We start from the raw sequence: 14,452 nt of genomic DNA, 5'->3' as shown, positions 1-14,452 counted from the left end.
CAGTTCAGTTCGCTCAGTTCTTCGTTGTGAGTGACTGTTTACGATCATGAACGATCTTCCTGTTCAAGTAAATAATGAGAGAGCTGAACAGGTGAACGACCTACCTGGGCTTATAGTCATGGGTTGCATGATCAACGCATCAAACAATCTCCTCCATCAAAGATTTGCAAATATTAGACGAGTTGGGACATCTGGTACCATTCTCATGACATGATCAGCCTACCGAAGCCTTCTTCCTTGGCACTAGCAACCTGAAGAAGTCTCGGCCCGCCATTTCTGGCTTTCTGTGGCTTCAGTTCACCCGCAGTAAAGTGGTCAGCCCTACGTACGGGGAGGCGGTCGGCATGGGATTTGATTCACGCTCTTGCCGTGTGAAAACCGGCGCCGCATTCGCCTCGGTCACCAGACTAGTCCGGAAAATTGTAATCAAAATTCTGTGAATCGCCCCATTAAACTTACTATTTTTCAACAGGATCGATCCTGGTTTCACCATTGGCCTGGTTATTCTTCAGCTCGAAACCTCAAACCAAAGAAACAAGTTATTGTTTTTCCACAGCCCACAGCCTCAGTAGCACCAAAGGACCCAGTCAGTTGCTCGACGTCGACATCGACTGTCGGCTATAGTGGCACGATCGAGCTTTAATACCGAGCAGTCGTCCTCGCACACGTTCACAAACGTTATCCTGTTTTGTTATCTATACATATTGTCTTGTAGCGGGATAACAAGGTGGATAGGAGATGTGCTCTGAAATTTCTGACTCTCTAGATTTGGCAAAGACCAGTCAACCTTGTCCCTGATGTTCTCAAAGATCAAAGAGTAAATTTTGTAATCGGTATCAAACATATGGCGTAATATGGCAACCCCCGGGACAGAAGCAACAGCTGCGCCGGTCATCACATAGCAGAGGCAAATGAGGGTTCAAAGACCTGTGTATAAACAAATGAAATAAAAAAGGACTTAAGCAGCACCGAGGATCAAATTCCATCCGGTCCATTCCCCATAGTGAGGACTGACTGTTCAACTACGTGATAGACATGACCTAAGGAGGTCGTTATGCCAAGAAGAACATCCCTATAAAATTGAATCTATTAGGTGATTGTTTCAAATAGACTGTGGAATATGGCAGGCTCGTTGTGGAAGTCAGCAATCAAATAATGGAAGCTTGCATGCAGTTAGGGTAAATTTCTGATGCGACTGTGGAACTTTGAAATAAGACGTGTTGAAGATGGAAGAGCTAATAAAATCAATCTTTCATATTTGGGCTCAAGATGGCATAAATGTGAAGGCAGTAATCATCCGGAAGCACGAATCCGCACCTGTGTGTGCAATTCAAATGGTGATCGGAACAGATTTTGGCCCTGCAATACCTTCGGACGATCAGCAGGCTGTCCAACACGTTATCGTCTATGTTATCAGAGTAGCCTACATCCAGGGAAGTCCACTTCGGTAATTTGTACCTGAATTACGCACCAACATTCGAACAACCATATACAGCCTTCGACATTTCCTGTGAAAACATAGTTTAGCTTAACATGTGTCTGTTATCGCGTAAGCAAAACAATCCGCCTGTTTATTCTCTAGATTCATTGATCTTACCTTTATTGCGATGACTTAGTTGTTGTTTTTTTTTTGTTTTGTTTTTCATTACGATATACAATATTTTCATCGTTTCACGCCTATGTCTTTATACTTTGCATACTTTCCTAGTTCACTCGTTATCCAGTCTGTGTCGGTGATTGGTATATGTGTGTGTGTGTGTTGACCTACTAAAACCTTCCGTCCACCACCACCACCACCACCACCCATTGGGTTCGATACCTAGCGTACGTCGTTCGTTTCAAATCGTTCGCAATCATTCTACTACTGCTGCTGCAACACCTACAACACCATCCGTCCGTCCGTGCTACGAGTATCGGAGCTTGCAAAGTCTTTGCTTTCCCATGCTTGTTTGTTCACAGTTTTGCGTCCACGATTATTTGCAAATTACTTCCTGTTTTTTTATTTTACTTTTCTTTATAATATTCTATATTACTTGTATATTTTGGTATTAGGATGATTTCGTTCTTCACACTACCATTGTCCGCAACGCTTGCTTGGATGGCTATCTTTTGCTTTTTCTTTTGTTCGTGCCTTCAATCTGTCGCCTGCTGTTGTCCCTGTCTTCATTGACTTGCATATTGTGTGTGCATGATCGGTTGCTGCAAACGTTTCGCTTAAATTAATTAATGCCTTAACGGTATTGATGAATGTGAAGTAGGCAAAGAATAGAATACATTGTTCGGTGAACCGTTTCGCTTGGAAGGAAGGTGTCGCTACCATCATTGCCATTGACGACCATCCATACCTCCCCTCCTCCTGGATGTGTTGGATTGTTGTTGATGTTGATGCACACGACGTGCCAGCGAGAACGTTCGCGCGCGTGGAAGAGATTCTAGCGGGATTGTATATAGCTCAAATTAAGGTTCTACAATTTCACTACCACTTTTTTACTCTCCGCTTACTATTCTAGAGGTTTCAGCTTTGAAAACCGATTCTAATGTTTCATCTCCCAATCTTTACACAACTGGGATCAACGCACACGCTTTTTGGTCGACAGCTAAAGAAGCAATCCAATGGATGAAACCAAGCTTTATCTGCGCTGCTGTTGACGGTTGACGCTCCCTGCAACTCTATGCCGCCGCGAGTAGCACAGGATCGGTAATGTTGCTGCCTCCTTTCGCAGCGCCCTATCGAAATTAATATCATGTTGTCACAAACGTAAAAGCAAACGCTCGCTAATACCCGTCCGCAGCATACCGCCGCTGGTTCTCCACTCACAAACAATTGCTCCCTCCCACACTCAAGCTTTCTGCTGATGCTGCCGTGCGAAGGGGACTAAGTCTGTGTAAAAATGGCACTTTGTAGCCCATTTCGTGTGCATGTTGCAGTACATCTTGCAATAAACCCACCTTCCCATCCCCAAAGGCATGTGTCTGCGTCTGCGAAATTCGATTATCATTAGATCTATTCCATACACTGTCGTCGCTATGTTATATGTCCCGAATTGGTTGTAAGTTATGTGATGTAAGTAGATAGTTTAGCTATTATGAATGTCTCGATTAATTCGTTCCGACCGGCAGCAGTGCTCACGCAAAAATTAGTGCCAATTACTTCGTTATTAGTGCGAGCTGTCGTTCAACTCGTTAGCACACACACACACACACCCAATTTGGTTGTCGGCAGAAATATCGTTAGGCTCGCGTAGAGAGCTTCACAACACAGATCGCGCATCGTTTTTACTTAGTTCGAAAGAATATCGATCTCATGTAGGCTCTGTGATCTCAGTCCACACCCACAGGTATGATTTATTTTCTTCTTTTTTCCGTTCCAAAAACTAGCGATCATCACCATAAACGTGACGGTGGGAAACGGAACAGCTTTAGCTATGATTTAACAGACAGAGCTCAGCGAAGATGGTACGGATGGAAGTATGCTACAAAGCTCCCACAGGCTGGGTGGCCGGTAGTTCCTGCCCCCGAGCACCCCGAGAACGGGAGACGAAAATTAGAGAGCTTCACACAACACCAATTTACATCTACCACGACACACACGTACTGTACGGCCGAACGAACCATCCACACACCATTCGCGCGTTAATCGAAAGCGGTGTGTGTGTGTGTGTGGGTGCGTGCGTGTTCGTCCAAATAAACTTCCGCCATTCCGCATTCTGTCGATATAAAAAGGAAGTATCAAAATTACTAATTCCATCACATCGTGCTACCTTGTATAAAATTATCAGACCATCGCTCCCAACTACAGAACAATTCTCCCTCGTACTACACACACACACACATACTGAGTTTGTTCCTTATTTTCTCCTGTTCCTGCGGATGATCATACGGCTGTGTCGCATCGCGCTTTCGTTCCATTTTCCGTATGCCTTACTGACTCAGACACAGCAGCACTGATTAGCTGATGATACACGAGCACGACTCTCAACGCGCGTAGCTGTGCAAGCAAAGGAATGAATTGTTAAATGCGATGCGGAGAACCTATCTCAAAGCCTATTTTATTATATCTTCTGTACACGGGATGAGTATGGGATATAGATACAATGCTGCCACATTGGTTTATATGCTTATGTTGCGTTAGTTGCCATTCCGATTAAAATGGGTAAGGGTGAAACTGACTCTATGACTCTCTCTCTCTCTCTCTCTCTCTCACACACACTCTCCCCACACTCAACAGATACACGGCACACAGCGATAGCATGTTAAGGGGTAACCGCAGCCAAACTAAAACAGAAACAACAGCACCAATACTTTGCGTGATTCCTTATTTGAACCCCGAGGGAGTGCTTTTGCTCACCAAAATTTACTGCCCGTCCCGCAACAAACCTATACACACTGGTGATGTAGCTGTAGCTGAATCAGTGGCCGGATTGTTCTTTTCTGGTGTATCAACATCGAGGTCCATTCTCTCGCTTGCCCACCGAGCCACCATACTGTGAAGAAGCATTTCCTGCCAAGTGCTTATTATTTCATTTCGCAATTTTAGATGGAATCAAAGCAGTACTAACTCGCTTCTTTCTACAATTTTTCTTTTGCATTTTGATTGCAATTCTATTTACCATTAACACTCTCGCGCTTGTTAAGACTCGTGGGGTGGGGGGTGTTGGATGTGTACCGAAAACATCTACTGAACAGGAACAAAATAAATGCCTACAGTTTTTGCATTTTAGCAAATACTTCTTGTTGCTCTGAGGATGGAAAGATGTGCCTTGTCGCTTTGGTGTGTGAACGCCACTTGGACGTTACCACACGCACATCATTATTTGGATGTGAGTAGCGATACGCAAACGAAATGTTTACCCCTTTGGTTATCATTTGAACTACAATTGAATATAATAACTTCACACACTCTTTAAGCACACGCAACCGGACCGGAGGAGATGCGAGATAATTTCAGCTGGCAGACGGTGACGATGATGCTAATGGCCAATTTCGTATCCACTGCTTGCTGTCCGAAACCAAAAACCTCAGCCTCGTTGCAAAATGATTAGAACACAATAGCAGAACACTTTCTCAGAACATCAATGAGAGCATACACCCTTTCTTTCTGCTGGCTAAAAACACTCTGTCCCACCCAACCGATCGATCCCACGGGTAAATTTTAAAGTGACTTAAAAACCGCCATACTGCCATGCTAAAGCTTAGTGTGGGCTTTCAAAATAAATTACTACCTGTTATAATTATCATATCATTAAATCGAGAGTTTGCATTTCGAAGCGCGTTGTTTCATCGGCCGGTTTGGGTCCGATTTGCCGCATTTTTTGCTTCCCTACTTTCTTGTTTGCACCCAAAAGACCATTTCAAACGATCTCATTTGGTCATTAGATTCGATGTTAAAAAAATATACATAAAAGGGGGTTGAAGGAAAGCATGATTTACAAAACTAATCGTATACCTCTTTTCTCTTCCTGTCCCCATCCATTTACACTTGAACGAGCGTGTTTCGCTCAAAAGAGATATAGAAAATGTGTAACCAACTTCGAAACTAAAACTGAGCAAAACGATTAAAAACCGAAACACATCTAAAATCAACTAAACAAAAACCGGATTCACCTTGCGCAACACTCACGTCCGTCGTCGAACGAATAAACAAACTGAAAACACACACACTACTTTGCAAACACAGTGTACCAACCCCGGGATACCAACCCCGGGGGGAAGCTGAATGACTGAAATTCCCAATTATCTAATCGCGAGCACTACTCTCCTTAGGCTGGAGGACGCGGACACGCTTTGTCGTACACGTCTGCCTTCTTTTAATGCTATGAGTCACACCTTTGACCACACTTTTACCTTCCCCGATGATGCGTGACTTCCAGCCGCCGCTAACGATGTCCGCTAATATCGGGTGATTTTTGCATTCCATATCGGGCTTAGGTACCGTTTGCTTTCGGCAACGGTCGTACCAGATACAGCTTTTCGCCCTGCTTGTTGGTGTAGATGGGAGCTCTTTGGTAGTGGTCCACTAGTTGATCCAGTGTGTGAAATTTGCGCTGCCCGATGCAGTACATGTTACCTTCCACGTGCACACGGAAATGCTTGTTGCGGCCAGGGGCCTTCAACGATACAGAATAGTCACCCAGCTGCAAGAAAAACAACAAAAAAAAACAAGAAAAAATGTCACATTAAACCATGCATGAAAAAATAAACTTTTTTATAACTATTACGAAGAACACATGGCAGGGGATTGCGATAATGTTTTCGAAACTTCAATGGTCAAATTGAATTATATTTATGCAGGCTAAATTATGTTAGGCCAAAGAAGAAGATGTTAAGCAGTCTGTCTTTCAAGCTAATCATGGCGATTTTTATCATCCAACTATAGCTGAGAATATTTTTCAATAGGGGTTATCTCAATCCATGCAAACGCTTGGCCTATTTCACAGTCGTAAGGATGTTTCTGGCAAGAAGAATTTGTCCATCTCATTTGAACGTATTCGAGAAAACTGGTATGCCCAAGATCAGCCAATAATGACGGCTTTCCCTCAACCTCGAATCACGAGTCGAAATGAGTTCGAATTCGAATTAAAATTCAACAGTATATGTTTACATGTGACAATTGCGCTACTTACATTCGTTTCGCTATCACGAATCAAATAATCTCCATCGTGTCCGTGAGAGTTTAGCACCGTATCACATTGACTTCGTGTAATAGCACCGTAATACCAGCTTTTGCCGGTCAGGTGGGGTCTTTCCGGCTGCTGGGAGTTGTTGTTGTTACTGTTGTTCGTGTTTGAGTTGTTGTTGTTCGACTGCGCATCATTAGGTCGTCGATCGAGCGAATCCGGTCCGCTACCATTGCTCCGGAACGGTTGAGCCAAGTATTCCGACAGTTCTTGTAAATAGTTGCGCGGTACCAGCCCGATCTGGCCATTATTGTTACGGGCTTTGTACCTGTGATGCGAAGTAAACCAGTTAGCGCATTATTTGTTTATAGTTTGTTGCTTTCACAGATCAACTTACCATTCGGGATCTGCCGCTGGTCGGTCAAGAATTTCCAAACGATCGCCCTTTTCGAACGATAGCTCCGTATCGTTGTTCGAATTGAATGAGTAAAGAGCCACCACGATGTCCAACACGTTTTCTGCCATCGCGTACGTGTGCAGTGTGTCGTCCTCATTTTCTTCCGTTGTATAGTTGCTAGGAAACCACCCGGTCGCAGAACCGCTCTGACCACGCCACCAACCATCGTTCGATTTCTCCAGTATCAATATCCGCGTACCCTTGGTCAGCGACAGCTCGTCCTGCTGCTGCGCCTGGTAGTTGTATTTTACTATGGCAGTTCCTATCGGCGTGGAAGCTATTGTGCGCGATCAAAAAAAATCAGTAACAGAACGTTAATTGCAAGCCCGCTAGAGTCGAAACATTTCAAAGTTTAAAAAACATAATTTTCTTTACCGATGGCTTCCGAAGGATCGGGCGGTAATCGTCGACTCATTGTTGGACTATCGACCTGCCTGGAAGGTGAACAGTTGGGAAGCGTTTTGCTGCCGGAGCCCTTTTTAACCTTCTTCTTAAAGCTATCGAACAGTGAGACGGACTTTTTCTCCTTTTTCACGTAGTTACTGGGCACGTAACCGGACTGATTGCGTGTATTCTGTACCCTCCACCAGTGCTTACTATCGTCCAATAGCAGATAACGATCGTTTTTCCTCAAATCAAGCTCCTGGGCACCCTGCGCTTCGTAATCATACTTTGCTACCACGTAGCAAACATCCTCTGCAAAGGTAGATCGAATTTTGGTTAGTTTCACATTATTAATTCGCGTAATATTTTGTCTCGTTTACCTTGCTTGATGCTGCCAGCCATTCTTTTATGACTACCCTTGTGTTTGTAGATTCTGGTTCACACTTTTGTTGTGGTTGTAATTGTTAATTCCACAAACGAATCCGTTAGTCGATGCAGCGTTGTGGTTAGTAATACGCTTATAATTAATGACTAAATGCATCCACCGATGAAACAATTAATTGCGTTTCCTTCGTTGATATTCCTTTCGCACGATCAATCCGCTTCTAGTATATTATCGTAGCGACCATTTTAACAAGGATTATTCCATTGACACAATATCTGTAATAAAAATACAAAAATACATTAAACATTAAATTTCCTAATGGTATTAGATTCTCTGTGCAAGTGTGATCTTTTAACCAAAAGATCATAAACCATTGACCATATGTTGAGATTCGACCAGGTACAATAGCAAAGTCTCCATACATAGAACCACTTTTTGAGGTCAGTAGTCTCAGAAGTAGACTTATGGATCATTTATCAGGCCTTTTTTGAGCGAAACGCAACGTACAAAAACGATACTCATGCAAACGGGTAACACTCGGACATCATTTTTGGTAACATTCGGTAAAGTATTCGCCCACACCTTCCGGGGATAACCCCGCGAGAAACATAGCCAGCAAAGCCCGCATCGGTGGATGGTTCTATAGCAGCCTACCACAACGGGGGTGGTGATCGCTTAAGCTACGATCAATGTCTGAAGGTCTTGCCGGACCTAAGCATACCCGCAGTGTTAGCGGTTGGTATTGTAGTGGAGACGCGTTTCACTCGTAAACAATGAGCAGAGAAAAGGTTACCACAACCATTCTGAGAACCAAGTGAAGGTCGCCGCACTGAATTGCTCAGGGTTGTGTATATGTGCTTTGCAAACTTGTACTAACTGATGATGCTTTACACACCTGAAATCTGCGGAAATGCGGCTAAGATAATAATAAATTCAAACATTGAAATTTGGATTGCTATGCTTAAGCTAATTGGCTGTGTATGCCCCGTTTGAATCAAAACATGATCGAAGCAACCTTTTCATGCGGTTTACAAACATAAACGTCAGCTCTTTAACAAGAAAAGATTAATATAACGCCAATTAATTTCATTGTTCGCCAACGTATGTTATACGAACTAAGCCCACCGAAGCTTTCTTTGTACAAAAATTGCTAGAACATGTGCGAAAGTTGTCCCAAACTAGCTACTTGCATGCACAATTATGAAAATTGAAGAGAAATATGGCCGCACTCACACGGGACGACCTCACAAGGAGCAGACAACTAACGAATATCTAATTTTAAAAAGCCGCTACGCCACTGTTGAATAAGAAGCAATCCGGTGTCGTTAGTACCACGGGCTGTCTGCTGTTTTGTCTGCTTGCCTCATCATCATCATAAAAATGGTAAGTAAAACGAAAAAATCGCGCATAAGGCACGCTCGCACGCACGCACCACCGGACTGGGGTTTGCTTGCACGCATTTTCACTGCCATGCTTTTCTGTAGCGTGCAAATAACGCGAGCAGCAGCACCAGCAGCAGGCCATGAGGGTTGTTGTTAGGTTTGTTTTGTTTAGCGTCGTCGGTCGGTTGATGAATTGATAAATCGCTCCCAGCAGGCAGATATACACACACGTCCGGGAAAGTGTATCTTAAGCGCTACCGTATCTCTTCATCAGGCGAATTCGTTAAGAAAGAAGAGCTTTCGAGAAGCATTGTTCACAGCCGGTAAAAATGATAAGGCACTGCACCCGCTGCATCCAGCACACGGCTCCATCATCGGATAAGAAGGGTTACTTCAATCGAAAGCCTCTCGCCATCCCTGGCACCAAGCCCTCGCGGTCCGAACAGTATGTGATTGTTTAACGCACAGCAGCATAAAAAAAGTTTATTTCGCAAAATGCGAACCGCTGTTGAAAACAAAAACAAAGATACCCTTCTGGAGGCGATGTTTCCGACCGGGGTTTAAATGGAAAGTTGTCACACACACTCGAAAGATACATTGTTCATGCTACGTAAGTTTGAGCCAACCAGACACGACGGTTCGGGGTACGGATGCAAAAATAATAACCTGCCAAGCCACACAACACACAACACACCAACACGCACACACACCGCTTACAATGGGAAGAGAATCGAGTGCAAAGTGCAAAGGACGCGTTCCAACAACAGCAATCAGTGAAGAAAACTGTATCCGCCCATCTAACACACTCAAACAGAATTTACGGGTGCTATACGCAAAAGGATACGTTTGGACAGAATCGTTTCATTAAAACATCGCGCACACACACACGCCCGCACACGAGCACCCGTCACGCTGGCCAGCTAGTCGTCCTTTTTACTCACAGGCACCGTTCGCTATCTAGCAGCGTTTTGTTTCAATCTCCGTATGCAAACCGTGACCTCTCACGCACACAGTTTCAACACCCTTAACTACCAGGAAACAACCGTCTCCCGACCGCTTTTAGCGTTTATTACACTGCCCGCTGCACAAAAATCCCGCTGCCGACTGCATCCTAATGGCACAGAGATGTAGCCCACAACTTTCCATTCAGCGACAAAACATGCTACGTACCATTATCTCCTGGCCAATTAGCCATGGACGTTGTCGAGGTGATGTTTCACACCCGCTACACACTTCACTACGATGGGAGTCTGTGGTTCGCTGGAACTTCTTTTCCTATCAGCCTCTTCTCTGGTATCACTTTGCCATTCTGTTACACTGACTGATACACGCGATTACTTTACCCGATGACGACAGCGTCCGCGGCGGAATCGAACAAGTTTCAGGGATTTGTCGTGGCGATGATGACCGCACCGAATGAGACGATTGTATGGCAAACCCTCCTAGCGCATCGAGGGGCCCGTAGCCTGCTGCACCGAGCAACAACAAGGCAGGCGTTGCGTCTGGGTACGGTATCACACACCGGCCAATTCCGCTGCAACCACACCCGAGCAGCGTGTTCACGGTGGAAAAAGCAAGCTCCCTGGCACGTGGAAATGCGATTTTCCGTTCTATTTTCCACGATATATTTTCGATCTTTCTCCCGACTAAACCTCCACAGCGAGCTATTCGAGCAGTTGTCCGAAATCTGGACGGAAAGTGCACGCAGAGAAGGTAGAGTCACTGCACTACGTTTGACAGAACGGTGAAGTTTAGCTTGACATTTGAGCGTGAAGCAAACGGTAGGAAAATTGCAGTCGAAAACGTTACTTTTGTTATTGGCGGCGCATCTGTGGTGCATTTGTTGCATAAAAAGCGATTAAACACATTCAATTAAATTGTCCTCTTATTATAAGGCACCTGGACTGTATCGTACGCGGACGCTAAATACAGAAAAGCTACATTCGAGCACTTTTGGATTTGAATAGGAAAAATCTGCATAATACGGTGCTGCTGGATTTTCCTTAGGGTACGTTTATATTGAGCGTTAACTCGAGCCTCTGTGAACCATTCCTTTCTCATGTAGAACTGTGCAGGTACATTTGCAGTCATTGGACTCTTTTAGACGCGGCAGTGAAGCCAGTTTCAACTTAACTAGTTGGTCAAATTCGTTGCACTCGCTCCAAGACAATCACGAACAGCCTCGAATCTGTAGGTTCAGAATGGCCCGTCGAACACTTTTTCAGACGCATTTGTTTTCCATTTACAATATTGTATTAAGCCATATACTGAGAAGTACATTATACTATTAAGGACGTATGCACATTCTGTGGTTGACGTGGATCACGTGTTCACCATAGTGCATTCGAGAGTAGGTCAATGCTATGATAGATTTTTGACCTTAAATGTGTAGATGGACAATAGGCGAGTCTCCATAACGTGCACCCGTAAGTAAGCAAGCAACTGTTTTGCGCAAAGTTTTGTAGAGCTGGGCTTGTAGAGATGTTATCAGAATTTCGCAGACCAAGACCTAGTCCGTAAAGCTGTTTTTGATGGTCGACATGTGATTAATGAAAAAGGGATTAATTTAATTATATTATATTATTCACTTACCTATGCTTGGACTATTCAACAAATTCTTTCTCGAATCTTCAATAATCTCACCTCAGGTTTACATTTACACGAAAGTGAAGTGCATTTATAAATAATGGCGACTAACAACTTTTTGTAACAAATACCCTTAACCAAACTATTGCCTTAAAAGCAAGATCACCGCACGCAGCAAGCACCTAGACACAGCGTCTGATAAGTAGCAAAAACAAGAGTAAAGGAACATGCTTCTCCAGCAAGGATGATAACAATTCAGAGATACACTTTCCTCCGTAGCTGATGGCCGCCTGCTCAAGGAAGCATGCCTTCCTTTGCACACGGCGTTGCGACCGATGGCGATGATGGAACGCTCGAGGGTAAGTTACACCCCACCTGCCTTATCACTTTCCCAGCCACTTTACACCCGTATCGAATGCAGTCTACTAACGTAGGGCTTTCATCGTTCATGAACTTGTACAGAAATCCTGCCACAAACGAATCACCCGCCCCGGTCGTATCGACGACGGCGCTAGCCGGTATGACCGGCACCGGGTAGCTTTCCGCTATGAATTTCGATCCCGCACCATAGTACAATCGCACACTTCGGCAACCATCAGTGGCAATGAGAATCTTGTTACGGTTGTGTTTCCGGTACGGTTTTATCAGTAACCGAGCCAACGAGTCCACATCGTCACAGTGGTAAATCTGTGCCAGTGCAATGAATTCGGCCAAATTCCCAAACACCAGGTCGGCATGCTCGACGAGGAAGCGCATCTCCACGGTAAACTCCTGCAGTATGTACGATGCGTTCAGATTGGTGACCAGCAGGTTTGCCGTACCCTTGCAGTACTGTTCGTAGATGTACGTACAGATGTGAAACTTTTCCGGCACAAAATATCCTTCAATGTAGAAAATTCGCATGTCCTCGTCGATGTTTGTGTGTGCAGCCGATTTGCATACGCCGATCTTGGACTGGCACCAGCGCGAGCTGACAAACTCCTTCTTGAAATGCAGCGAAGCACCAATGTTTGCATTCAGGCTCCGTTTGTCGCCGCTTATGAGGCACATACAAGTCCCGGTAATTTCGTCCGGCAACGTTTGTATACTGCGCGATGATAAGGAAAGAGCAACATTTAATCATTCCACAGTCGCTCGAAATTGCATCACTGAATCGTAAATCTTACCAGGTATTTAGTGCGCAATCTTTCAAGATTTGTTGTAATATTTGGCCATTCTCATCAACGCCAACTGCCCCGCAGAAAATGATGTTTTTCTCCCCAAGAGCGCGCAGTATACGACATGTGTTTAATGCTGAGCCGCCCGGGTTGTAGATGGGATTGCCGCACCTGGAAAGACAAGGGCGCACGAATAATGCACGTAACATTATGCTAACTTTGCAAGGAATAATAAACACACGCTCGAAATGGCACATGCTAGTTAGTCATGGTCTATTTACGTTACATGATACTACTACGTCTGTGCGTATGGGTAGCCCGAATGCAGGTAGCGTGATTCGGAGAGCACCCGACATTGACCAAATACCTACGTTTCTACGGCAACGGAGACAAGGGCAGCAAGTTTGTCTGCAGGAACTTCCCTCTGATCATCAGGCTTCAGATCGAAATCGTTCAGAATTTTGCCATCCTTCAGCTCCACACTGATGTCGAGTAGAATGTTGCCAAATGCAACCATTCGCGGGCACCGATCACTGCACGGGGTGGAGAAACATTATCCTACCGATTAGTTATTCCGTTCTCCATGCAACACACTGTACGTTTAACGGATGTAAAGGATGCATGCAGGCAGCAGACTGCCGTTTTGGTTGTGAAACAATGTAACTATTTCGCCACTTACCAGCTTGTGATGGAGAGATCATCGTTTTCGTTGGTCATGCTGATTGGGTGGATGTATGTGGATTTACCCGTTGCGATAGCGATTCTGTTGATCGTCCCGTCGTTGATCTACCTTAATATATATGTTGCAATGGAACATTCACCATACGCTGAAATGCACATGCACGTACGAACTTCGCAAGGACGATTATGTCAAAATTAGTCACCGAACCTCCCAGCCTTTCCCCTTCCAGCACAAACAATTCGAACCGGTTTCGCGGGTACATGCAGCCTGGCCAAAACGTGCCAATTATTTGGGACGCGAAAAATATATTGATGGGTGAACCTATCAGCTTACTCTACAGCGTGCATGGATTTGCGGTTAGATAAGATTAGAGCAAATATAAACGAAAGTTGCTTTTGAATCACGCGAAACGGTAGCTGCTGGTTGCGTATGTTTGTGTTTTCTTTTTGCTTTCATTTCGAATGCGTCTGATGCTGTCAAATGGTTGCCGTTTACAACATACCGTTCATGGGTTCAAGCCGTGTTGGTTTTGCTGGAAATGTTCCGAAGTAATTTTTGGCTACGTTTGACATGCATGCAACTATCAACATGAGATTTATCATAAAATAAACTGCATAGCTGCAATATTTAACGGCAGAGCCACTCTTGGCGCCTATTTATTTATTTTGCTTTAAATTAACGATTCAAGCGAGATCTGGGAAATGTTTCCAGAGCCTTTGTTAGATCGAAATTGGTGGAATAAATTGATGTTTTGTGTGCTGCTTTTGCTAAACATTTTAAATTTTGGAACATTTGCACTGTT

At 44.4% G+C, this 14,452-nt stretch overlaps 2 protein-coding genes across 2 annotated transcripts; both read right to left on the bottom strand.

Moving 5' to 3' along the window:
• Nucleotides 1–1,574: 1,574 nt before the first annotated feature.
• Nucleotides 1,575–10,922, bottom strand: LOC118511108 (cytoplasmic protein NCK1). The gene is made up of 6 exons (XM_036053832.1): nt 10,396–10,922; nt 7,839–8,118; nt 7,450–7,770; nt 7,015–7,351; nt 6,624–6,945; nt 1,575–6,134 (listed from the first exon to the last, which is right to left on the bottom strand). Exons 2-6 carry the CDS (start codon nt 7,858–7,860, stop codon nt 5,925–5,927), a joined length of 1,212 nt encoding a protein of 403 aa, XP_035909725.1. The 5' UTR covers nt 7,861–8,118; nt 10,396–10,922; the 3' UTR covers nt 1,575–5,924.
• Nucleotides 10,923–11,874: 952 nt separating this feature from the next.
• On the bottom strand, nt 11,875–14,132 carry LOC118511109 (adenosine kinase). The gene is made up of 4 exons (XM_036053833.1): nt 13,648–14,132; nt 13,340–13,501; nt 12,978–13,139; nt 11,875–12,898 (listed from the first exon to the last, which is right to left on the bottom strand). The coding sequence occupies exons 1-4, from the start codon at nt 13,683–13,685 to the stop codon at nt 12,106–12,108; spliced, it is 1,155 nt and encodes a 384-aa protein (XP_035909726.1). The 5' UTR covers nt 13,686–14,132; the 3' UTR covers nt 11,875–12,105.
• Nucleotides 14,133–14,452: the final 320 nt, after the last annotated feature.

This window comes from Anopheles stephensi, chromosome 3 (assembly GCF_013141755.1).
Source record: "Anopheles stephensi strain Indian chromosome 3, UCI_ANSTEP_V1.0, whole genome shotgun sequence".
Lineage (NCBI taxonomy): Eukaryota > Metazoa > Arthropoda > Insecta > Diptera > Culicidae > Anopheles > Anopheles stephensi.
This window is presented reverse-complemented; position numbering and strand designations above follow the sequence as displayed.